General features: G+C 28.9%; 2 protein-coding genes across 4 annotated transcripts in view; both read right to left on the bottom strand.

Annotated features, from left to right (window-relative positions):
• LOC128952977 (IDLSRF-like peptide) overlaps positions 1 to 27,190 on the bottom strand; it is a 134,827-nt gene that overhangs the window by 95,421 nt on the left and 12,216 nt on the right. The gene's annotated exons all lie outside the window — the stretch shown is intronic.
• LOC128952966 (homeobox protein OTX2-like) lies at positions 1,793 to 27,190 on the bottom strand. Of its 2 annotated transcripts, XM_054298444.1 has the most exons (5): positions 27,014 to 27,190; positions 7,229 to 7,504; positions 3,064 to 3,254; positions 2,733 to 2,989; positions 1,793 to 2,666 (listed from the first exon to the last, which is right to left on the bottom strand). In XM_054298444.1, the coding sequence occupies exons 2-5, from the start codon at positions 7,392 to 7,394 to the stop codon at positions 2,225 to 2,227; spliced, it is 1,056 nt and encodes a 351-aa protein (XP_054154419.1). In that variant the 5' UTR covers positions 7,395 to 7,504; positions 27,014 to 27,190; the 3' UTR covers positions 1,793 to 2,224. The 2 variants fall into 2 exon arrangements, with proteins under 2 accessions (XP_054154419.1, XP_054154421.1); XM_054298446.1 differs by lacking the exon at positions 27,014 to 27,190 and having other exon boundaries at positions 7,229 to 7,671.

Here is a 27,190-nt window from a genome sequence, read left to right as displayed (position 1 = left end):
AATTATAATTAAATAAAACTAATATATTACAAACATACTAAATTAATACCGTATTACTAATATGAGTATTCTGAAATTTTATTAATTGTCAAATAATTTTTTAAGTTTTCAAATACTTGTAGACTATTATAATAATTTACATAACAATTATTGTCAAACTAATGTATTATTTTATTGGTTTATTGTATTATTTGATGTCTATTTATATTATCAAACAGTATTAGCAAACTGTTTATTTTACTGATAATAGTTGTTTAAACTGATTACTTTTTCATTTGAAACTTTAAATTTAATATAACATAATTAAATAGTATATTTATGAATTTCTAGTAAAATTAAGTATTTTTTAGTAATTTGTAATATTTAAATAATAAAACAAACTATACGTGACAATAGTATAATTTACTATTTTAATACTAACCAGTTTTCATGATACTCTGTAAAAATTGAACGACTTATATATATATATAATAGTTGAACAAGTTCAAATTTTCAAGGTCGATTAATAATTTTAAAAACTTTTTTGTATAGTATGTTAAGCATAATTAATGTTAATCTTATTAACAATAGTTATTAAATAACTTAATAATAACATGTAATTTTCCAATTATTCAATTATCAAATAATGTTTAAATATTACTAATTAACAATTAATACGAATACTAGTAATACTTAAGACTAGTTGTATACTGTTTTAGTAAAATCTAAAAAAATAATTTTACAAAATATTTAAATTGTAGAAAAAATATATAAATAATGACTACTTTTAAGCTTTAAAATTGTCAAATAATTGTCAATTTGATTTAATAAAATGTACTTTATATGATTATTGATCTATACTTTTAATTATTATTATATATGTAAAAAATTTATTATTTCATTTAATTAAATTTATAAATATGATAGCAATATTTTTTTTATTAAAATATAATTTATATWTTTGTCAAAATAATTATTTGAATTAAATTTTAACTTACCATTGATTTTCGTTATTCAATTTAATTTTTTAAAAATTGTATATAAATTTGTTATTTACAAATATATGCCATCAATTTAGCTACAAATGTAGAAAATTTATTTTGAATTATAAAACACAATAATAAGAAAATTATTTAAATCAATGTAAGAAATGAAATTCATTTTTATTAATATAATAATATAAACTTCAAATTAAAATAATTTTACATTAATATAAATCAAATTATTTTTACTTAATTATAATTTAAGCAAAAAAGTGTTTATTGTATTTCTTTTCTTCGAAAATAACACTAAAAAACTAAATAACATTAAAATTGTCATTAAATTTGTTGTATTGTTAGATATCTTTAGTTACTTTTCTATTATCATTTTATCTGAGTATTCGATAGTACAGAACATTACTTTTTTATTATTATAATAATAACTAATTATTTATAGTATTTACAACACAATAGTAATCCTCTCATAAGTCTCTCATCATTTGGATTTCAAAACAATAAACCACATAATAAGTACCATAAATATCATTAAAATGTTTGTCTTTTATGTAAACTATGTTTTTTAATATTATTTATATATATATATATTTATATGTATAAACTTTTCAATTAGACCACAGATTTTTTAAAAATGTTATTTCTGTTTTGTTATTTTAGTAAAATTATACAAACGTTGAAATTTATTTTATATTTTCGTTTTTTGTTTATTATTACACAATTATTAATTAAATTAACTTTTGATCAAACAATGAGATCTTGTATGTGACGGCACATAAGCTACTGTGTTATTACTAAAGACCTCAAAATATGTTATATATATATATATATTTCTCCTGGAATTAGATATTTTGGTTTGTTTTAGTACATATTTTTCAAAAAAATACCTGGCACATATTTTAAGGTCTATAGTTTTTACAATAAATATACTGTACAGTATATATATATATATATAATTATAAATATAGGACAAAGTGATAAACACGCTCTTATGTACCGAAAAAAATTGAGTTTTACTTTCACTTAAATATAATAATGATTTGTCTGTTTGTTTTCTTAAATAAAATTCAAATCTAAATATCAAACATTAAAACTAATGTCATGTCTTAAATAATCCTATAGTATGAGTGAATAGATGTTCGGGTAATTTATAAATGACTGACCGATGAAATGTACAAAATAAATGCCGTGAGATATAATTAACACCATTTAAAAGTTTTAGTTGAATATTATATATATATAATTATGTCTCACAACACTTGAAACTTCCAGTTCCCGCTTTTGGTGTCCACATTGTATTCAAGACAATCGTTAGGTGATGGTATGCCACCGTTCATTGGCGGCGACCGAGCAGTGGCACCGTGTAGACCGTGACCCGACATTACAGGGTTCATGTGTGAGGTCATGTTTGGACCACTCATTTGATTGAGCGCTGAGGACATAGTGGTAACGGCGCCTAACTGTGTGTGATGAGGCATTGCTGACATATGATAATCCATATTTCCGTAATGATATGCCGACGCCGGACCATAACTTTGAGGCGGATAACAGGCTGCGTTAGTTTGTGGCGCACTGCTGGCCATCGGGTGGTGATGATAAGCGGCTGCTCTTTGCATACAACTATTACCAGACATTAAGTCCGATACCGGAGCGATAGCAGCGGGACTCCATATGGAACTATATGTATTGGCACTAAAATATATATTAATACATTAATTATCAAAATAATTAAGACTATAATTAARATAAGAGACAAACCTTGAGTTATTTGAATGCGAGGTAACGGAAGAACACAATGGATTTCCGACATTTGCTGAAGACGTTATGTTTGGCAAATTCGGCGGTTTGTATGGAGAGTCGCCTCTATGTATAGAAGCCGGAGGCGAACTGGTTGCCGAACCGGGAGGCGGAGGACTTTTTGATTTTTTTGGCCGATTCTTTGTCGTATTATTCGTACCGTTTTGTTGCTGTTGTGCCTGTTGTCGACACTTTGCTCTTCTATTCTTAAACCAGACCTACAAATATAAGTCCAATAACATGTAAGTTAAGACAATTTTCCACAATCTTCTACAAGTTAGTCATCAATTACCTGAACCCTAGACTCCGGTAAATTAATTTTGAGCGCAACTTCTTCTCTCATGAAAATGTCTGGATATCTAGTTTTGCCGAACAGAGACTCCAATACATCCAACTGTGCTCTCGTGAAAGTCGTTCGTTCCCTCCTTTGCTTTCTCGGGGGCTGATTGTGACCGTTAGGAGAGATCGCTCCCAAATACATATCTATAGTGATAACAACAAAATCCAGTTAATAAACAAATGTATTTATTTAAACGTAATTAACTATAAATACTAAAACTTATTAGTTATTCATTAAATAGTAAAAAATTATATAAATTGTTATTTACTTAAAATATATCGACTTTTCAGCTCTTAACTCATAACTGATTGACAAAATCACTATTAATACTATCATTTAATAATAGTTTTATATAATTTTAAGCCAATTATGTGCTTAAGAGTCGCTAAATAATACAAGAATTATAGGTCAGAATTGGTGCTCAATTGTCACTCAATTTTATTATTACAACATATTATTGGCTCTGATATTATATACAATACTTTACTATACGTTACTTTTAATGCAAAATGTTTTTGAACAGAAAAACAGCAAACGTTATACAGAATCCAATCCATTAGAAAATAGTGTATATATTCCTTGTTTTCAATGAAAGAAGTGAATTGTCGAGTAATAGATCCAAACTATAGCCTCAAATGAAATCTATTGTTATTTTATATTTGAGGGGAACAGCAATTTCAATACAGTTGTATTGAAACACAGTTTTTAATCCGAGCTGTCGGTTGCGATATGGTATTGCTGTTCACACGCCGAGTCTCCTATCCTGTAAACCCTGTGCTGGCCATACATACAGGCCATATGCAGCTCAAGGATTAACGACAACTCAAAAGGTATATAACTATCGGTAGGTCTAGCATTCGGGTGCGGATCACATATACTACTATTGAATGGCTTGTCAACGATACTCGTACTCAACGTCCATATCTTATATAAGGCCTTCCCTTTTACATATATACACATACACATAGTCATTGCAAACTTAATCCTGTATTTGTGATATTAATAGTTTTTGAGTTATAATATGAGTTGTGAAATAGCACCGGTATATATATAAATACAAATATATTTATATATATCATAGGTTTCATTGATGGGTTCAGTTGTTGTCCAATGACTGCATGACTGGTACTCTTTTCTTATGAGATGAGATTAACGTATATAATATATAAATATAATAGATTGCATGTAAAAAATATATGAATTATATCGTAGTTGATATGCCTGTCCTGTTGTTTGCATCATAACTATAACTATAACTGCATTATTATTATTATATTCAATATATAACCTGCAAATTGTCTGCAATGACTATTGTGCCAAACCTTAAGTTTCAATTTCAGACACACATATCATATACAGTAGTATTTGTTCCGAAACTCAAAGGCATATAATCTCTATTTTTATATTTTATAAGAAAGAGATTAACGTTTTTTGCATTTAATGCCACAAAAGAATAGACATGTTTTTCAATATTGAAAAAAACCTATTGCTTGTGACATAAGGATCATCTCTTTTGCTGCAAAAAAAATGGTAAACGACTCAAGCATTGCATTGTCCACTTGAAACTGAAACTGGCAGTGAAAATATCCAAACAATAATAATAGAAAAAAGGAATTTCTCAGTTCTACATCCAAATAGTCCAGTTTTAAACCTATCCGCACCTGCATTTGGTGACTATGCTGTCCACTATTAACTATGCAGCACACTCTCTCTCTCTCTATATATATATATGTATCGACTACCTGAGCTATGATAGCAGCGCATTCCTTATATACAAATAAATAAATATATATATATATTAGGACACCGGTCAGCAATCCGGGCAACTAATAGTTTTTGCTGACATAATAGGCTGTCCCAGGTCCTAGTCCATCATCTTTTTAACCAGTTCTACACAAATGAAAAATATGTAGACTTTATAAGCCTCTACCTGTACTTAAGGCCGCGTATATTAGCGAGGAATGCAAAATAGTTTCAACAAATGGAGCAAACCTTCCCATACACTGAAAAACACATATCACTAAACAATATAAAGATTATATACAGCATATCAATAGCAAATGTAAACAATGTTTGATATATTAATAATATATTTCAATTTTTTTTGAATAAATAATTAAATTTCTTGAAAATGCAAAGTTTGATGACATTTAATAAAATATAAATGAAACTCCATTAGCACTAACACATTGGTAATATCCCCAGAGTAATACAAAATTATATATATTTGCAAAATAGCCTGCAATGAGTTTATTAGAAAATTTATAGACAATTCAATTGTTTGCATTTGTGACTATAATCTATGGCTTGTTTGATACACATTAGCGTTTAGGGGAAAATCCTCAGAGGGATCCCATATATCCATTTATATACAATTATAAGAGTCATTTGCCTCTAAACAACATGTTTTGCTGTTGAAATTACAAATACTACTGTATTATAGCTATATATATATATATATATATATCAATAATTTGGTGTAAAACTTAAACATAAAATTTGGTGTCTATTTAACCCAAAAATAACTGTTGATATATGGCCTCATAGTTCGTGGCATTTCATTAGACAAATAGACGGTTGAATAGAGGAATCCCCTTATTTGAATTCTGGTGCCTAACAAACATATAACTATTGACAAAATGTGGCACAGGTTTGGTTTACTGAGTAAATAAGTTTTTGTAATAAAATTTGTTGTAATGTCTATTTGCATGTAAATCGCAAACTAATATAAGTGTTGTGTTATTCTTGGAAATACAAATAAAATTATATTTTCTACTATTTTCTTACATTTTTTTGTGTATATGTTAAACAAGCAACAAATTGAGACACTATAGCCATATAAATACAATTGAAAATATGAGCACTACCTAGAAAATATATACCCCCACACTATATATTAAATAACACTATAATAGGTGTTACGGCACAGTTAGGTGCAAAAATATAAGAGCACATGTAATGACTTAAAAACCACTTCATTGTAAGCCACGAAAAGAAATTAATAATTAAGTAGTTTATTATACATAARGCATAGAAAAGTGAGAGAAAAGACATAAATAGCGTTATATTGGTTTTATCGGTGCGACCGACCATTTATTTGATTGGCGGCCATACAGTGGGCAACACATTGTGTGCAATACCACTATTGATTCAATACAACTGTATAGCAATGAAAAATAGATTCAATACTATGAAAGAAGGCTTGAGTTTATGTATCAATCATTGAAAACACATATCAATTGGCAAATTATATGTTCGGCCAAACTTTAGGCCTGTTTTTAGTTTCATTATAGCTATTATATGGTCTAACAATTTAAAAGCTGTTAGAAAGGGTCTCATTGTTTGCAACTGATATTGAGTTCATTTCTAAGGTAGTGAGGAGGCTATGCAAGGGAACAGTATGTATGCTCTTTGGTGTTGGCGTTGGTGGCTGTCGTGTTGGAGGTGTATCTCATTCACTGGTGATCAACAATTGTATTGTGTCAGTAGTTTGTGGTTCACAATAATCCTAATCCCGCTTCCGGCTATATTATATATATAGTAGATTTTTAATAGAGAGAGAGAGAGAGAGAGTAGCGAAATGTAGCAAAAAGTAGTAAAATAAATGCCATATAAAAGAAATGAGTTGTGGACTATAGCTGCGGTGTTTGGTCACCAAAATTAAGACGTCTATCCAATTGTATGTACTTTTTAAACCCAACTCAATGTCCAATACTAGAAATGTCTACAACTATACACTAACACACTATCTCTTCTCAATGTTCTAAAAGCTATACATTTTTGTATTGAAAAAAAAGTATTGAGAATGTATTGAACCGAAAAATCGTGAGAAAAGCATTGACTGGACAGGTGTTAGTTTTATAGTCATCTCATAGTTAAACCCCCGCACACTCTGACAGGCCATACGACACCAATACTGTATAAGAATACCAGTATATATGGTATTGTAATATACCGGTGCAAATGCAATAAACATAGGATTAAATACAGTCAATATCTTCAAAGCAAATAAAAACCCATTTTTAATATCTCTTATCTCTTGATATATATAGTAGTGTCACATACTTTGTAATATCAATATAAAGCATAACATTGTTATCATTTGTATAGTACTCACCAGGATATCCAACTGAAGAGTGTAACAGATCTACGGGACCGGCAGAAGTGATGCCGATGCCATTCATGCCATACGGATTCGACTTGAGGTAAGCCATGGCCGGGTGACCACCGGTAACGGCCTGATGGCAGGCACCCGAAGTAAACGGATTACACGATGCGGACATTGGCTGAAAAGCCAGAGTTGATATTGTGTTGACTGACGGAGTGATGTTTGCAACTGTTGTGGATGTGCTTCACTACAGACCGAGTCAATCAAGTTGTGCGCGGATGCGGACTATAGGGAGTGGAAAGGGAGGAGAGAGTCAGTTAGCAATGCTGTCGACAAATCGCAAACAACTATTCACTACAGAGCTCTTCATTATAACCATAACTGCAAACACATTGTTTAGAAAAGAGAGAAACATATGAATCGTTTCGTTATATTATCTCAAATGTATGACTATTGCTACACATCTTACTGTTCTTTCTATTAAATACTAAATACTGTTTCACTAAAAGCTCTATTATGTGCTCTCAAAATACACTAAGGAATACCTATTGGTTCACCTGTTTATAGGAACTGTCCATCAAATACACGCATACCTTGACTTTCAAGTGTATCTAATGGGTATATGTATACACATTTAGAGTACATGTACTGTATATGGTATGCACTTTAGGGACAGTATGGGTAATGTAGCCAATAGATTGCTAGCAAATAGCAACTGTAGGTATTAGCCCAGGAGTTGAAAGGGTAAGCAAACAGTAAACACGGATATGTCAAGTGACGCGTGCAATGAGGCAAAAGAAAAATGAGTGAAACTGTCGATAAATTTCTTGTCTTTTCTAACATTTTACTGACAACTAAGCCTTTGTCCAACACTTTCATTGCAATACATATTACTAGACATCACTAAAGCACAGGACATAGACATACATTACATTCACACTAAACATATAACAAACTTATAGTTTACTTCTTTTAAAAATATTTCTAAACCTAGATATTCCTATTGTATGACTATATGCCCGCCGGTAATGATGACCAGTTTGTCGGACATTTCGATAGATATGCCGAGTATAGCACAGATATATACACACAGATATCACACGCTGCTTGATATTGCAAACATATTTAGGGATCAAAAACGATACCAAATATTAAACAAATATTTGTATTATTATAATTTAGTCAAAAATAAGTCGATGACATGAGAGGTCATCAGATGGCTGTGCCTTAAAAAAGACAACACAACTAATAACAGTCTAATAATAATGGTATTCAWGTATTATTTTAAAGAAATATTTTTAAAAACTCCAATATTTTGTATGAAAAAACAGGTATTCATATAATCCTTCAAAGAGACGAAAGCGCACCTCAAATATATGAGTCATTTGGTGCGGACATTAAGCACCATAAGAAACAACAACAAAATACATATCATAAGACATCAAACAATTTTTTTATCCGCCGGTTCACCAAAAAAAAAGGCCGACCACTAGAAAGACTAGTTGTTATACACCGTGTTTATGATCTACTTATTAATCAATAAATAATACCATGATTTGCATCTTTAAAAAACCAACACAACATTATACAKTATAGAGTAGTAGTAGTGAGTTATGAGAATAGGTAGTACTCATCAAAAATTTGTTTCAAATATTTTATATGACATATCTCTCTCTCTCTCTCTGGTCTCTCCGATCTATGACAATGATGGACATCATAAACACTGACAAATCTGCCGGCGCTGTCTTTGTTTGATTAATATCATTCATTCTGTGTATGTTGTTGTGTCAAATAGTTTGGTTAATGATTGAGACACATGTATTGCAACGTTGAGAAAAAAAGAGAGACATATAACTAATGTATGTTTTTTTAGTTAAAAGACAGATAGAAAGCCCTCCAGTGCTACAAAAAATATAAAGTTTTGATACATAATATGAAAAGAGAGAAAGACTGCTAACAGTGATTGCTCTGCGATTAAAATACATTTGATTTACCAATTGATTATTATAAACATTTTAAACATAAAAAAATTTGCTTAAAAGCAATTGCAAAACCGATGACACAATTGAATATAAGAGTAGACATATAACATACACAAGAGTCCTGTGCCCACCACTCTCAGTGTGCGACCACACCTGACCTGTAAACTATTTTGGAGGCAAATATTGTTACGTTGGGTAACATTGAAACCATTGCACAAAAATTGAAAGAAGTTTTTGGTTACGTGTCGTCCCATTAGAAACTACTGTTAAAAAAGCTTTTGCATTGTATTGCAAACAAACACTCGATGAGAGAGAGAGAGAGAGAGATTTCAATTGTATTTTTCTTTGTAAATTTTATGTCACTTTTTATATAACAGTTTCCAAGAGTGAAAAGAGACTATCAAATTGCCAACTCTGTGACCAACTTTTTATTTCATCAAAATTTTTCAATAGTAATAAAAGCTTTGTATAATGTTTTGTGTGTATATATTTTCTTTACTCTTACGTTTCACATTTGTATCATTATATTATTATTTATTTTAAAATAAAATTGTTGCTTTTATGGATTTGACAAATTTTATATACAAGAAAAATTCATAACAAATATATAAACATCAAATGAGACATTGATTTAATACACCAATTACAACACTAAATACTCTATTGCCAGACATTAGTAATCCTCTCAATGGGTAATACCTTTATTATTATATGGCTTAAACGATTTTAGATCACTTAAAAATTATTACAATTGATAAGATTAAGAGCAAAATTGAGTTATCTTTATACCAACATTTTTAAACAGGTGTCAGTGCTATACCTTTTAACTATGACAACATTATTGCTATTTTTTAAAAGATTGATTAAAATATAAATTTTATCTATGAATTTTTTTAATGATAAAAATTGAAATTCAAATACTAATAATATAGTGATACTTAAATATACAGTACTATGAATACATTTGTATTTAACAACACATTTAACAACTGTTTAGCGATTTATGTCTCTTTTAGTTTCCATCTATTAGTGTGCGATGAGAAGCGATAATAAAGCAAAAGTTTGTCTAAAATATTGAAACATAAGTGGTTTGAAAGTGAGAGACACCAAAATGTGGGCATCGGTTTGGAAACAAACGGTCTATCGGTTTGTATTATATGAGTGTGTGTTTGCGGTACACACACTGGTTATTATAGAGTACATTATATATATATATATATATATGATATATGGAGTGTTATTATTTAGACGGGGTATCGGTTTTGGGAATCGGCAGTCCATCAGCTAATGTGCAAATGCCAGTGCAATCACTACTTCCCTATTTTCTGCTCCAACAGGTCTTAATGGAAAATAATGCACTTTTAGCGACAATCAGATGGGAAACTCTCAAGATGTTAGCTTTACCACTGATGGCACTGTTATGTTATGTTTTGTGTATAAACATTATACTCTTGATTGTTATATACATTGAAATACACTCTACAGTAAAATTCAATTCATAAAAACTTGTGTGACATTTACTCTATGAAAACATTTGATGTTAAAAATGTTACAAATTCTACTCAAATCTAAGTTTATACAATAAAAGCTATATATTTAAGTATTTTTCATACTTTTTTTGTATAAGTTATGAAATGTGATTTATGAATGTATATAAAATGAATTGAATAATAGTATAATAAAGTGTAGAATAATTGTAGTGACATTTTTTCTGATAAATTGTGATATAATTATTCGTTAGTATAATCTTTTAATCCACAATAAGAAAGTAAGTTTGAAAAAGTGCTACCAGTGCTCAACACTAAGTCGTATTAACTGTTTGTAGAGATTAGGCAAACTGTTATGCTTTCTGTCTGTTTATTAATCACATAAAAGTACAACAAAAACGAAACTTTTATAATGTAGTAGTTTTATGTTATGCAATGTTTGTATAAAACATCAATTGATTGTGTTTTAGACGAGTTGTGTCAATGATATGACACGAGTTAGTCAATGACGACTACTACTAACCAATCAATTGTCGTCCCAATTGGACTAATGGCTGAAATCAGTGCTAAAGTATACACAAGTGATGAAAAGTTACACATTATTTGGATTATAGGGTCCGACAACATAAATAAAACTCAGAATATTTTAGTTAACTATGAAAGTAGAGATAGAGAGGGAAAGAAAGAAAGAGAGAGAGAGAGAGAGAGAGAGAGARTCGTGAGCTCTGTTAGAGTCTGATAAAACTCAGGGCTCAGTTATGTCAGAATGTATGGCTTAGGGCTCAGCTGTGCAAACAATATTTAACAATAGGTAGCAAAAAGTGAGTCCCACTTTTGTATGGCCAGCGGTAGTGCCACTAATAAACCGTACAACTAGTTTGCAGTTCACGGTATCTGTCATCACATGACTGCCTGTATTTGGCTGTCAATGTTGGACACAGAATCACAGAATTGACAAACACATCGATACTACATATACTATACATTAATATATGTACACTATATATATGCACTGTTATGTTTAAATAAATATATGAGTAGTATAGATAGTGTACAATACAATGTTGTATATGTATTTACAAAGCTATATATATTTATATATTCTGTGAATTAAAAGAATACATTTTTCATTGTATGCATAGCATTGAATATAACAAATCATAGGACAGGGAGGACAGTATGTTTGGCAATCGAGTCGATTACAATCAATAATCAATTCATTGCATTTCTATGTAATCTATATCTTGTTTTTCTTGTCTCCTTTTTATATCGGACACCGAAATCTCTTTTTTTTATTACGGTATGTATGCCTTAGATCGCATACACTGATTAAGGGAAACAACACTATTGACATGAGAGCTAACCTCTCTTCACTGTTATATTAAGCACTTATATCTCTTAAACTTATGGGTTGAGAGTACATAAAAAATATGTTTTTTGGCTGAAAGATAACGATAGAAAAACAGTGAAATATTTAGCGGTACTGACATTTCCAATACTAATATAATAATGTTAATAATACTACTAATAATGAATTATATTATGGTATTTGCAAAGATTGCGAAAAAACAAAAATACATTAATTATCGAACTGTCTTAACAAACAATATGAAAATATTGTTTACAACAGAATAGTATTTGCATTTTATTGACATTAGTTTAGAAAAAATATATGTGTTGTTACTTCTGTTGTTTTTTTTTGATAATATAAATAAAACATTAGGCAATAAATAAATACAACACAACTGATAATAATAATAATAAGCCTCTCATCAATTGGCAAAAGCTGTTGCCGAGAAAAGCCACAGTTTTTTAAAATATATATATAATATGACTTAAATAGATTTATTTCAAATGCATAACAGATTACAAGAGTTAACACTTGTAAGGCTTATAAATTGAACGCCAAAATACTCTATATATGCTTAACAGAGATCTAAAAGTGTGTGTATGTATATGTGATTAAGTATAATAATACGATAATAATAATACCTATCAATGACTTTATCAAATTGAGAGACAAATTTTTAAACAACACATTTATAAACATATATAAACACAACATACTCTTTAACACAGTGTTGTAATATTCAGTAAATATTATATAAGATTAAAGCATACAAATAAAAAATTAAGCGAAAGTTTGTATTGAGAATTAAGGTATAATATAATAATAATTAATATGATTTGATTTATAAAACTCACCCACAAATAAATTGTTCGGTCAGTCGACTCAAGCAGATTAGGAGAGAGGGTTTTACAGTACCACCAGAAGTAGCACAGGGAGTGTATGTGAGAGTGAGTTGAGAGACAACACAACAATTTGCAATATTGTAGTACTGTATTAGCGAGAAATGTAACTTTTTTTGGTCGCTCTTTTAATCCTAACTATAAGCTTATGATTTTATAAAGCCTTAACTACCGCAAAACGGCTTCAATTTAATGCTTTACTCAAAAGGTTTTTTACCTACTGGTACTAAGCATGTCTTGTTAACCTTGTTATGGTGTATATATATATGTTGGACCACTACTACCTAAACTCCTACTATATAAGCTGTGATGAATAGCCAGAAAGCTTCGTATAAAACCAGCATTTCATTTGTACGACCCATGTCTTCATATATCAACCAATAAGACTGTTTGCTTAGTTAGTAACGACAGCCTTTCAAACAGGCCTTTCTAAGCACTTGTACTTTTGCTAACTCTTGGAGGGGGAAAACACATTACTAATATTGAACTAATATATCACATTTATATGGATGTATAACTAATAATATTATATAAATTTATATACTACTGCTATATTTTATACAATTATCCAAAAGGTGTGCGCAATATAATCAATAAATGTTTGTAAATGTAATTGTGATCATCACTGATGACAGACAGACACATACTTTTAAATTCAATGTACTCTTTATTAACTCCTTTACTAATATATTTTATAACTTATAAAGTAATTGTAATAAGTTATAAATCGACACTTTATTATTTTTAATAATTGTTATTATTTCTAAGTTTTGTTTTTTGTTTACATTTATTTCTTATAATTTTATTTGCATAGATCTCTCTCTTTCTTTCTCTCTCTCCTAAGTCAACAATATCTTGTGATTAACTAAAACTTAATCTCATCGATAGTTTCAACATCACTGGCATTTTTTCATCATAAAGTTTATTCAGACTCAGAAAAAAGATATTAGTGATTGAAATGCTATACAAGTGTATAGAGAAAGAGAGGAAAAACAGTATTGAATGTATTGGACGAATGGTATGGATTTGGAGTAAAATAAACAAACAACAAGTATTAAGAAAATCAACTCAAATCATGGGGTTTGTGTTATTTCAAGAAAATAACATTTATATAGAAAATACATTTTTAAAGTAGTTTTAGAATAGAGAGACTACTGTATAGTTCATCCCATTTAATAATACAGTTTTATAATGGGTCTGTTATTTCAGGGCATCTCATATTTGTTAGTTAAGTGTATGTGAGGGAGGAATTCAGTTAATACTGTATTGAACACTAAATGGCAATCAATACTAAAAAAATAAAATAACAAACAATTTTCATCAATCAATAAATACAGTAATACTTATATATAAATATACTGTATTTACTGAATTATATTATAAGACCTAAACAGTCGGTATATTTAACATTTGTAGTCCGATCTCACACCCAATACCATTGAAATCAATCAAATGCTATCACCGATCCATTAATACATTTGATGTTGACTTGTGATGCCTGTGATAACAATATCAGTTTTGAGCTCAAAATATGCAATATTGCACATATGTTTCATTTACTAAATTGCATTGCATTATAAAAGTTTTTTATTTATTTAGAGAGATATATACTTATTTGGGACACACTTTTGAAATTAAACAAAAAGAGGGATAAATGCAATAAAAGTAAAATTCTTTTATATAAAAAAAATTTAAAATCCGTTTTCATAGAGTAGTCTATAATTGTATAAAATGTTTACAGTATTTTTGGTGGTGTTTGGGGTGAATGACAACTCGTACGGCAAAACAGGAATGATATGCCCAATGAGTTATTTACTAGTTTTGCTGCCCAGACATACATAGATAGACACATACCATATATTAAGTGCCCAAACAATATTAACAGCAACAGTGAAGCCCTGAGAGTCGGGTTGTATGTGAGTGTCTGCGGGAATATAAGCACCGAAAGAGTATCAGTGCTGAGGAGTATAACATCATTGCATTATTATTGATCTTTTATGAGTTTTATTTGATAGCACATCTGTGGGCCCCCAACTCACTCACAGCAATGCAAAAAACATTATTAATAAAAAAGTAATGTTGGATAACACGGCACTTGCCTTTTATATTGTGGTCAGCAATAAAACATTTCAAACTTTATTTGCTCTCTCTCTCTCTCTCTTACATAATATTTCGTGGTGTGTGCTCTCTGTGAAAGTCTCTATCAAGTAGTGGCTATGAGTGTATGTGCACTTGCTTTTAGCAATAGGCCGTCAAGTGTGCACTTATAAAATATTGTACTTTTTATATATATTTATATATAGTATATGTGGTACATTATGTATATGATTTACTATATTATATAATCAATATATATATATACTTCATATATACTGTATATGCCATTCATTGCAATAAACCAACTCTTATGGTAACACTCTATGAATTTCTAATAATAAATTAAATACATTGTCCGCAAACTCAATGCAATGAATGAGTAAATCAATTGACAAAAAATCAAACTCAAATGTTTTCAATCTATAAATCATTGTCATTGTCTATAAGTTATAACTATCTAATATAATACAATAGATTATTATTTTTCTACTTAAATAATTTTTCATATATCAAAGCATTAGATTATGTCATTAATGCTATCATTATTTTTATTAGTATTGTATTTAAATGTCAATCGATACCACCCATTAATATTATATACAGTATTTACTCTCAAATATTTAGGCTTTTTTAACATTTAATTAAATCTCCACTAAATCAGTGTAATGTCAATACTAATCCGCAGCCCTTATAAAATTAATATCTCTTTTTTGTAACATAAAACCAATTATCCTTTTTGACTAATAAGAAATTATTGCAAATTAAGTTGTTAAGCATTTTTCAAGTAAATAACTGAAACATGAAATACTTGGTAATCATTTTTTGACAGAAAAAAATATATGTCAAAGTTTGCCAGTAGTTTACGTTAGCATATCATAGTATAGTACAATATTTGTCAATTGATATTTCATATTCATATGAAAATCATAAGTATATGCGAGAGGTATCGGATCTATTGACAAGTCTTGTTGTGATGATTATGTTGTTTAGTGAATGTAATACCAGTGCCCCTCTCATAGACACAATACCCTCCCACAAGATGTAGTGTGAATTTTTGTGAATTGATTTTTTTCTAACCACAACTATTGATATATAATGACAATTTTATTGAATACCAAAAATATGAATAATAATAAATATCAATTGTATATATGTGTCTGTAGTACACACTGTGTACTACTGTATATGTGAAACGATTGTATACATTATTGTTGTCGACACATAAGGCAAACATCATTATAAAAGTAAAATCATATAAATATGTTTGAAAAGGTGTGAGAAGTATGTAATTATAGTTTTTAAAAGATGTGGGATTCGTGTCATATCGCACTCCAATCCCTGTAATCATAAGATTAAAGCCAACAAAAAATACTGGAATATCACAGAATGGGGTTTTACATCACTTTTTCACTAACACATACATACACACACACAATGTTCATAAATATACACACAGACTGTACATACTTACACACACACACACACACACACACACACACACACACACACACATTGCTATGACTCTCAATTGCATTTCTATTGCAGGACACTGTCTCTGAAATATAAAGATATGTTTATAAGTTTATAACCAAAAGCTAAGTTATAATACCGAAACACGAGAGCATTGAAAAATAGGAAAATCATATTATTTAAAAACATAAATATATAAATACATTGCAAATGCATTTTATCAGCAAAAATAATCTAAATGTGAAATAAGGCACAGGTATTATGTTTTTTAGTCAGCAAAATGATGTCAACGTTTAAATACATAGCACTGATAGGAGAGCTGCTAATACAGTATGTCTTTGATCGATATGTGCATCAGATGTCAACTTTTCACATGTTATTCCCATCTCTATCTCTCCCAAACTATCGGTGCAAAAGAAATTTTATTTTGCATTTATTATTATTAGTATTATTATTATCAGCAATAATGTTATGAAAAAGCTTAGAACTGAAGTAAAGAACACGATATAACATATACTGTACTTTATATATACGATATATAAATTGTAGATATTTTTCGTTACAAGATTTACATTCAAACAAATGTTATTTTTTTGAACAAAAATATGTGAATAAATTATTTATTTTTAAAAGATAACAAAATATTTCTCTTTTTTGAAATAAACTTATTGTATATGAGATCTACTTGTGAGACACGGCTACCTCTTGTAATGTAAATGAGAGACAAATCACTTCAATATACATACAACTTATACAGTTTAATATATATATATATATATATATACTTTTTCATTTTACTATATATATATATTATGTATTATATAAAATAAAAAAATAAGAAAGAAAGATATTTTTGCTAATTCTTCAATAAATTTATTGACAAAATTGAGCGCTTAATGTATCTAAATGTGTGAAAATCTTATCAAAATGCAATTTAGTTTTTTGTGTAAATCAAGTGAAAAATATACATATATTTAATATAAACATAAAATTATATATAAATTAAAAGGCGTGGTAATAGTTGATATAAATTGGTTAGGAATGAACCAGAAATATATAGTGAAAACAAAATACAGTGAAAAAGCATTATATTGAATGCAATACTGCATTATTGATTACAAATATAACAATTTTGGCAATGATTTTGCGCGAGTCCTCCCTTTAAATGCAAGCATTTTTGTGGACGACATCAGTAAAATTTTTAGTATATTTACCGTAATAAACAAATATAGATTCAAAATAAACGACAAATTAAGGAAAAGCAAATATGTAGTCATTTTCATTATATATATAAAACTCTATAATAAATAGGGCGGCAATTGTATTATGTAACACTCATATTATATTAAAACAACATTATTTTGCATATATTGTATATTTACATTATAAAACACGTTTGGAAACTTAATTCAGTCTATTTTTATTTAATGCTAAATTATTCATAGTATTAAATATATATATATATATAAACAATTACTTACATAAAGGTTGAGTTTAAATTAAGTCAATTAAATTAGTTTTTTGTAAAAAAAATTAAACAACTTTTCTCTCTCGTAAAGTAGTGAACACAAGTGAACAATCAATTTTGAAAATTGTTTTTCTTATCTCTCGTTTAACAGTCTTCTCTCTCTAAAAAATTCTTTACTGTTAAGTGAAAATATAACTCATAATTCACAGCAAAAATAATTGTGAAAAATATATATAAAATTGTGTTTTGTTTGGATTGCTTTCAAACTACAAGAATAAAGACTGAGAAGAGAATATCTCAAACACTGTTTCTCTCAACTGATATCTTGTCTGTAAAAAACTGACTCAACATATCCTAAATGTCAAGACATAGTATGTGTTATAGTTATTGCAAGTACTGTATGTGAAGCATATGTGTATACACACACAATACCAGTGCCACTGAATATCTAGAGTCACACTGCATGGCATCCGATTTTTCCTCCGCTGCGGAGCTCTGGTCCCAAAAACCAGAGACAGTGACCGATACTATCGTGACGGTTGTGGTTGTCCTCAACAGCCAGTTGTTCGGCTCTCTCTCTCGCTCTCTCTTTCTCTCTCTCTCTCTCTCTCTCTCTCTCTCTCTCGCCCCGGGACTTCACACAGCAGGCACTCTACTCACTAGTTGGCCGATCACCACTTGATGTACAGAGTTTGCTATACGTATACAGTATAAACTATAGCTCAGTGTATGTATATTTGTATATATATATGATATAAAGTATGTAATATGTAATCTCACGACAACTTCTTTTATTACAATTACTTTCTCTCTTCGTTCATATAATAAGACTTATATTAATACACAAAACAAGTCAAGAGCTCAACATTAAAGTTATTCATTAATTCAATTACTAATTCTAATGTCATCTTTAATGTGAAATACGATCTCTAATTAGTTTATGAAAATGTGCCCAAAAAAGGCTCACCAATCAAATGATCAACAAAATACATGAATAGATGTTTTGGGGACTAACAGTGCAAATATAAGTTTATATGCATTAGTAATGCATTTTTATGTATATTTCAGGTGCACTTCATTACGGATGTGTCGTTAATTCATTGGAAAAAATATTTTCAGTAAGAATTGATTATTTTTGATTCAAATAAACTGACACAAAGTGTAGCCCTAAATGATTAGCTAAGAGAAAAAGTTACAAAAAATTCATAAAATGTACATTTAGTTAAAAAAAGAAAGAAAGTGAGAGTCGGTTTCAGGTAATATTGAGAAAGAAAGAGAGAGAAAGAAAGAGAGAGAGAGACTATTTTCAATGTAAAACACGTACGGTTTGTAATAAAAATGCCATAAAATTTCTCAACAGTGTCTTTCAATGGCATATAAATTATGCGAAACTGCTTTTATTAATTACTTTAGTTTCAGGTAATTATGGATAATGTTGTCGATTATATTATTAAATCAATTAATCTTTTAACTCAATTCAATTGTTTAAAACAATTAATTTTACTGTAAAGTATAATAACTTTTGAATTACAATAATATACTGTATATGTTGTTTTTATAAGTTAGTTCATATACTGTATTATCAATTATATAAGTAGCAAATATTAATTTTTTATTTTTGTCTATTGAATTCATATACAGTACTATATCTAACAAATTAATAGAAATGTGATGAATAAATATAAATCTAATGCAAACACAAGTTTGGATAGTTATTTGGTTTATATGCCACCAAACAGTTGGGGTTCACCTAAAATTTTTTATTTTTGAATAAATAATAACCCGAGTGGTGGACAAACATGTTATCAGACATTTGATAAATTTGTGTACAATTAACATAAATGATAGTTTAGTGAATGTCTCGATAGGTATGAATAAAACAATGAACTGATAGGAGAAGTCTGCACCACATATAAGGATATGTCTAACCATTAGCTCAGAGATACATATCAGTGAGTGTCGGGCAATGATTGCTTGCTCTGAATCCCGATATCACGGGTGGCATTCAATATCATTGAGTGAATGGCTCTCATGTTCACAATAACTACATTTTCCAATTTATATGACATATACTGCAAAATATATTCATACAATACAATATTTTTTATCTTTTTTCTTCAAGTGATCACTTGTTTTGCAGTACATTACTTGAATATTATAGATATTTACGACAAACACCACACTATAGTCAATGCCAATACATTTGCCATTATATAAAAAACATACTTTCGGTAAAAAAGGGAGAGAAACCGGTCTTAAGAAAAATGAAAATAAAGTTAAAGAATGTGTTGTGTGTGAGTGTGTGTGTGTGTGTGTGTGTATGCATGTGTGTGTGTGWGAGAGAGAGAGAGAGAACATAGACTGGTAAAGGACATGATCGGTATGGTCTATGTATTACGATATCACTTCATCTCTCTCTCTCTCTCTCTCTCTCTCTCTCTCTGTATGATATTTTATGTGCCTTTTTGATGCCCACGCCGTCAATTGTGCAATGGATGAGACAACCTATGGCTTTTTGAAAGCAATTATTGCATTGAAAAAGGCTCACAAATGACACAAAAATATGATGTCTTGGGTTGGCACCAGTACTTCATAAATTTCATTATTCTCTCTCTCTCTCTCTCTCTCTCACGTGTTATGCAATTGACTTTTCCAGTCATAAACAACAAAAATAGCTATCTTTCCTATTTATATGTGAGGCATGAAATTTGTAGTGCCATTACATTACCATTACATAAGGAGATGGATAGCATTGAAAACAACATTTTTTGCGGTCAACCAATAAAACAGTAAAAAATATTTTTGGTCTCAAGTAATTCAAAGTAATATAGCGATTATAAAATTGAAAGAAAGAAAGAAAGAAAGAAAGAGAGAGAGAGAGAGAGAGAGAGAGAGAGAGAGAGAGAGCTATGCAAAAGAGTAAATTTAGGAAACATTTGATAGTTTTGTCATTTAAGTAATTCTAGTTATTTGTAAATTTCAATAATTGAATGACAATTATAGCAAATGCCGCCCAACTTGTTGTCTCTCTTTTTCTCAGAGATACGGATTCTAATCCTTATATAAAATGTTTGTACTATTAGTGATAGAAATTGTAATTAAAGGTAAATAGCAATACCTTTGCATATGAGTACAAATGATGGCTATATAATAGGTGTTATCAGTGCCACAATTAAGCGCCACTTTTGGCAACCCTTTCATATGTCGCCTCTAAGACTGTCACACATAGCACTTGTAATAGTGGTAACAGTATATATCAAGGATGACCAGTCCTCCCAAATACCGGTCCCTTTAATTTGGAAGCAGCGCTAAGAGAAATGCCGTCTATTGTTCGTAGGTTTGTGTGGTTATAATAGCGAACATTCATTCAATAGACACATATATTTGGTGACAAACTGTATGCAAACAATAAAAAGGTTAGTTTCCTACCAAATACAGGCTTCCGATTACACAGGAGTGCGTCCTCTCGGCCCAGTCCTCGGCCATACAAAAGTGTATATCATATGAATTGATATGAATTGATAACAGGGATGGGATGTGAGTGTGTGAGTGAAAGGTGCAAACATTGTCCATATTGTCCTCAATAACAAACATTTTGCAGGTAATATACGTTCACACAAACATTGAGAGCATAGGTATGCCATTTGGAAAGGCTAGTAGTGTCTAAACTCAGACATTACATACCCAGCATGTGGTCGAGTAGAAGACCCGCAACATCACAATCCAATCCATAAGTGCTGTCATTTTTGTGACCAAATTATAGTCAAATCACAAATATTTGGTGTGAAGTAACCGAAATCAAGTAAAACATTGTATCAAAAATGTCGTATTTTTTACAAATTTACTTCTTATTATATGACACACGGTTTGATGTGAAGGTGGCATATAGTCAACTGATGCCATGCCTCTACTCCCGGTGCTCATCATCATCATCAGTGATGCGTCGCTATAGTGGTAGGACTACGTCACGAATTAACTCTTAATATACTTTTCACAAGACTTAAGAGCATTAGTGTTAATGAGGCATAAGATGTGATGTGAGCACAGTTACCACTTTTACTACTGTTTACACTTATCATCAAAGGCTTTACAATTGAAAATTCTATGCACTAGTGTTTAGTCACACCAAACACCAGAGGTATATAACCAGATAACAACCATATCAGACATTAAATGTAAAGTTTCGATATCAGTGGTAAACATATACACAAACAACAACTCTTGAGCACCGATTCTGTTAGCAAAACACAACTAAATTTGTTAGACATCTCTTCTCGTGGTTTACATTGGCATCGATGGCATCGCTGGTTATGGTCTAAACATGAGATACCCAAAAGCAGAGCACAACCAACAAACATACAGACAGATGCAATATATAGAGAGACAGCCATAAGTCCGGCTTATCGGATCATAAAGAGTACTATTTTTTAATACATCTCAAACATCCAGTAACTAAAAAGAGCTAACAGTGCTAACAGTAGTTCCAATTTTTTAATCCTTACAACAAAAGAAGATTTGTCCGCATCTTAGACTTACTAACTCTCCAGTCATTGCCAACAATAACTACTTTTTATGTAACTTTAGTGTCGATTCTCTATCTTATTATAGCCCAGCAAAAAAAAATCTGAGCTTAATTTTATAAGCGCATTGCATTTTTACAAAAATATGTATTAAACATACAAATCATTATAAATACAAACATCGATAACTAATACCTGAGCTCTCTTTCTGTATGTACAGTATGTATAGTACAGTATATACAACAACAACTTATACTCCACTAATAATCTGTTGTTTGCTTTTTAAATATTTAGTTAAAAAAAGTATTTTTGTGAAAAACACATTTATATTAATACTTTGTGTTGTTTTTATAAGTTATTTACTTAAATCACTGATCATTGGCAATAACAAAAAGTGAACAATCAATGCAAATATGAATGTATATATTAGAGATAGTTTATGATACATATTAGTATAATAGCATCGATAGGTTGCGTATCTAATGAGCAAAATTGCATTAATAATAAGCAAAAGCATTTCAAGTCTGACATCCGGCAGACAACAGTTGCCATAATGTTTGATAACGGGATAAACTCTAATATAATTCAATTGCATTAATAGTAGTTGTATTGAATGGGAGAATAGGCATGACTTCCGAAATGGGTTTTTGGGGACAATTGTTATATGCCTTTGGCTGTCATATCACTGTAAAAGATGAGATGCTTTATAAACACAGAGTCGTCTATCAAAAGCTCTGCTATTTTCCGATATAATGTTAATGGAGTGATGCGGGAGAGCTCAGGCAATGATAGCGCATCTCCCGTATGTCTCTCTCTTAGAGCACATACATTGAAAGCAAGTGTCAAATCGTGTTTGTCTATTGCAAAGACATGGCCTATCAATTAGCCAAATGCAAGCCCAGCCATTAGCAGATAACTGTTCTCAACAATGTGTTTGCACAATAAAAACACTATTCAATTGTAGCACTTATACAATACACTGCATATTCCCAAACCCCACCATTATTTTATGTATATTTTTCTAACATTCAAAATCAAGTTAAGCTCTCTCTCTCTCTCTCTCTTTTTTTACTCAACAATTCTCTATTGACTTTCATCTTTAAATTAAATAAACTATTTTTCACTAAATTTTGAATAACATTTTCAAACAAATCAAATTGAAAGCATATACTGTATAATATATATGAGGTTATAAAGTATATATAAATTGAAATTAAATGAGTTGAAGTTAAATGAAACATTTTTTTAGATAAACTTTGAGTCAAATGTATAAATAAGGATTTAATACCAATTTTAACATTTCAATGAATGTGTTTCATATAAAAATTATACAAAATAAGTAAAGCAAATGAAAAAACAAATTAACACAAATGTAATGAATTTGATTTATTAGGAAAACTATGGTTAACTCACGTCGAGATTGTTGTTATTATGATTATTGCCCGCAAAGGTATAGGCGTTAAGTAGGTGTGATTTGAATGAGCGCTTCTCTCTCTCTCTTATTTATAATAACATACCGGTGCTGTCAGATCTAACACACAATCAATGTTTTCTCTCATACCATATTATATAATGAGTTTTATATTAAATATCGATTTGTTTTTATATAATATAAAGAGCATTACTTTTTTCGTATAAAATAAAATATATTCAATAAATATTATTTTTTCAATAAATACATTATTTCACTCTTCATAAAACAAATATAAACACAAATACTAAATATTATTATTAAAGAAAACAGTAGGAAAATGTGATGTTAGCATATTGTAAACATATTTTTAAAATAGCAATATATAAAACTATTTATTGAGTAATTTATTTGTACTAAAAATTATTTACTTAAATAAGAAAAACTATATATATATATAACTTTACTTAGATTAAATATTGAGTTTAATTTGAAAATAAAAATCATTATATAAATAATTAATAGTAATTTTGCACACAATGTGTATTATTTATGTTTAAGAGTTGTCACTTTTTAAAAATAATAATAAATTATAATAATATAGTTTGCATTTTTATTTGTTATGTTTTAATTATCGGACAAATATATTAGTGCTCGCAATATATATAATATATAGATAAGTGATGATTATAAAGTGTGAAAATTTTAAATTCATTTTAAATTATTCATTAGAGAAAATACACGAAACATGGAGAGAGAGAGAGAGAGAGAGAGAGAGAGAGAGAGAGAGAGAGAGAGAGAGAGAGAGAGAGAATACTTATAATAATAAATAAATAAAATAAAATTTTGAATTTTTAATATATTGCCAAAAACTTGTATTACTTGATTCAAATGTTAGTAGTTTTATAGTTAGAGGTAATACTCAATATAGATATGTATATGAAAATGAATTATAATAAATAAAATGAAAATACATGTAAAAAATAACACATTTCTCCGACTCTGCAAAAAACACAACAGCGCTTTAAATATAATAATTGCTATAATAATAGTCAAAATGATTTATTAAAAGTGATAACTGTTATAATGATTTAAATAACACTAGCAAATGATGAGAGGTATATACTGTACTTATAATAGTTATTTCTTTAAGCGTATATCGCAATAACTAAAGGTTATGGTATTAAAGAGTTTATCCCTCAATAGGAAATATGCCATATATTACTAATATAAGTACTATTAAAAAATATATAATAAATATTATCTATATATAAAAAATTGAATTTTAAAAGTGGATCATTTTTTCCTATTATATAAAACATAAATTATATTATATGAGAAATTGACTTTAAATTTTATATCAGTTTTTTTGTATTAAAACTGCTAAACAAATCAACACATTATAGTCATGATAATGATAATAATATTTGTAATAATAAGTTAGTATAATAAAAAAATATAAATATGTGGGATATGGTTGCAAAAAAAGGTACGGTATGTGCAATCAGTGTCTAAGATTTAGTGAATATATATATACAGTAAACCATTTGGACAGAAATGGCAGGCAATCGAAACACCCGCTGAGGGGCCATACAAATGACGGCCTGTTTTATATGGCTCTGAATATCTCATCACAAACACTCTCTGACTGTATGTATGAATCAAAAAAAATAAATTGTGGCAAAACTATTAAATGTTATGAGTTTTATGCCTCTCTTCGCACCATTTTTTTGGCGTTACACTATTGAGAGAGCAAATAATAATAATAATAATAATAATAATAATAATAATAATAATAATAGCAACAGATTTATGAAAATAATACCAATTTTTTATTTTCTTCAAATTCATGACTTAAATCTCTGCTTAAATGTTTGCTAAATATCTCGGAAATTCTAATTTTAACTTATCTACCAAAAAATTATTAGCTATTAATTCAATTCAATTCAAATTTCAAGTTTAATTTATTAAAAATTTAATAACAAATTAATTGATAATTGATTTTTAACAAACTTTTTATTATTATTGTTATTAATTTAAGAAAATGTTTTATAAAAACATGAAAAATGAGAGATAAAAAATAAATAAATAAGAGATATATATATATATATATATATATATATATATAATTAGAAAGTAGTATACAATAAGTTATGTATTGTTGAGCAAAGAGTTAAAATATCACGTCTTTCATTGAATAGTAAGTAATGGTAATGAATATCATTTTTTGGTTTTTATGATGTTTTGCCATTTGAATTGCCAATTGTGTAGCTTTAGTGTGCATTATAGCCATATTCAGTGCTCTAAACTTTATGCCATCATTTAATTTATTGGATAATTTCATTTCAAAGAGCATACACTCACGCAAAATACCGACACAATATGAGACTGTTATTTTTTACTCCCTGTGCCACATCACATAATTTTTGAAGCATTTTTTTAGACACACTTTAAGGGAGAGAGAGAGAGAGAGAGAGAGAGAGAGAGAGAGAGAGAGAGAGAGAGAGAGAGAGAGAAWGGGAGAGAGAGATTTGAAGCAATGAACTCTTTATATGAGACGTTGGCTCAAAAGGAGGCCTAAAAACATTGTATTTTACATGAATTTTTCTGCAAACATGACTCTAATTTCAATGTTTTGCCGTTTGCTTAAAGCATTTATAATTGGATTTGTGTGATCCCACACACACACACACATACACATAGTGGTCAACCCACTCATTCAAAATAAATTAATCAATAAATTATTTATCTTATTTTTTATGTAACAAATAAAATAATTTTTTTCTTTTGACAAAACGCCAAACAATTGACAATAAATGTGTAATCAGTGATAATAAATGATAATTAAATAGTGCATATATTTTATGGCTTATTATATTTATATTAATATTAAATTGTTTATAAAAGATAAAACTATTAATTAAACTGGTGTTTTAATATTATAAAATCATGTTTCAAAACAACTATTAAATATTTGACTATATATTAATAAATGATAATAACAAAATAATAATTTAAATTAAATAAAATTAAACTATTATAAAATAAATAATAATTTTTAAATTTTATAAAGTATTATATATAAATATATCAAATAAAATAAGCTTACGATTAAAATGAATGTATGACAGGGACTCCCAATTGCTATTATTCATTAAATTTGTGGTCAAATATGAAGTTTTATTTAAGTATTGGATACTGTATTTAAAATAAATAGCCTTTCAATAAATGTGACACAAATAAAAACGTAAGTTTTAAGCGACTATTTTTTCAAATGTCTATTTTT

The sequence above is a fragment of the Oppia nitens genome, unplaced genomic scaffold (genome assembly GCF_028296485.1).
Source record: "Oppia nitens isolate AA-2021 unplaced genomic scaffold, nextdenovo-longstitch-racon4-pilon3 scaffold1_pilon_pilon_pilon, whole genome shotgun sequence".
Taxonomy (NCBI): domain Eukaryota; kingdom Metazoa; phylum Arthropoda; class Arachnida; order Sarcoptiformes; family Oppiidae; genus Oppia; species Oppia nitens.
This window is presented reverse-complemented; position numbering and strand designations above follow the sequence as displayed.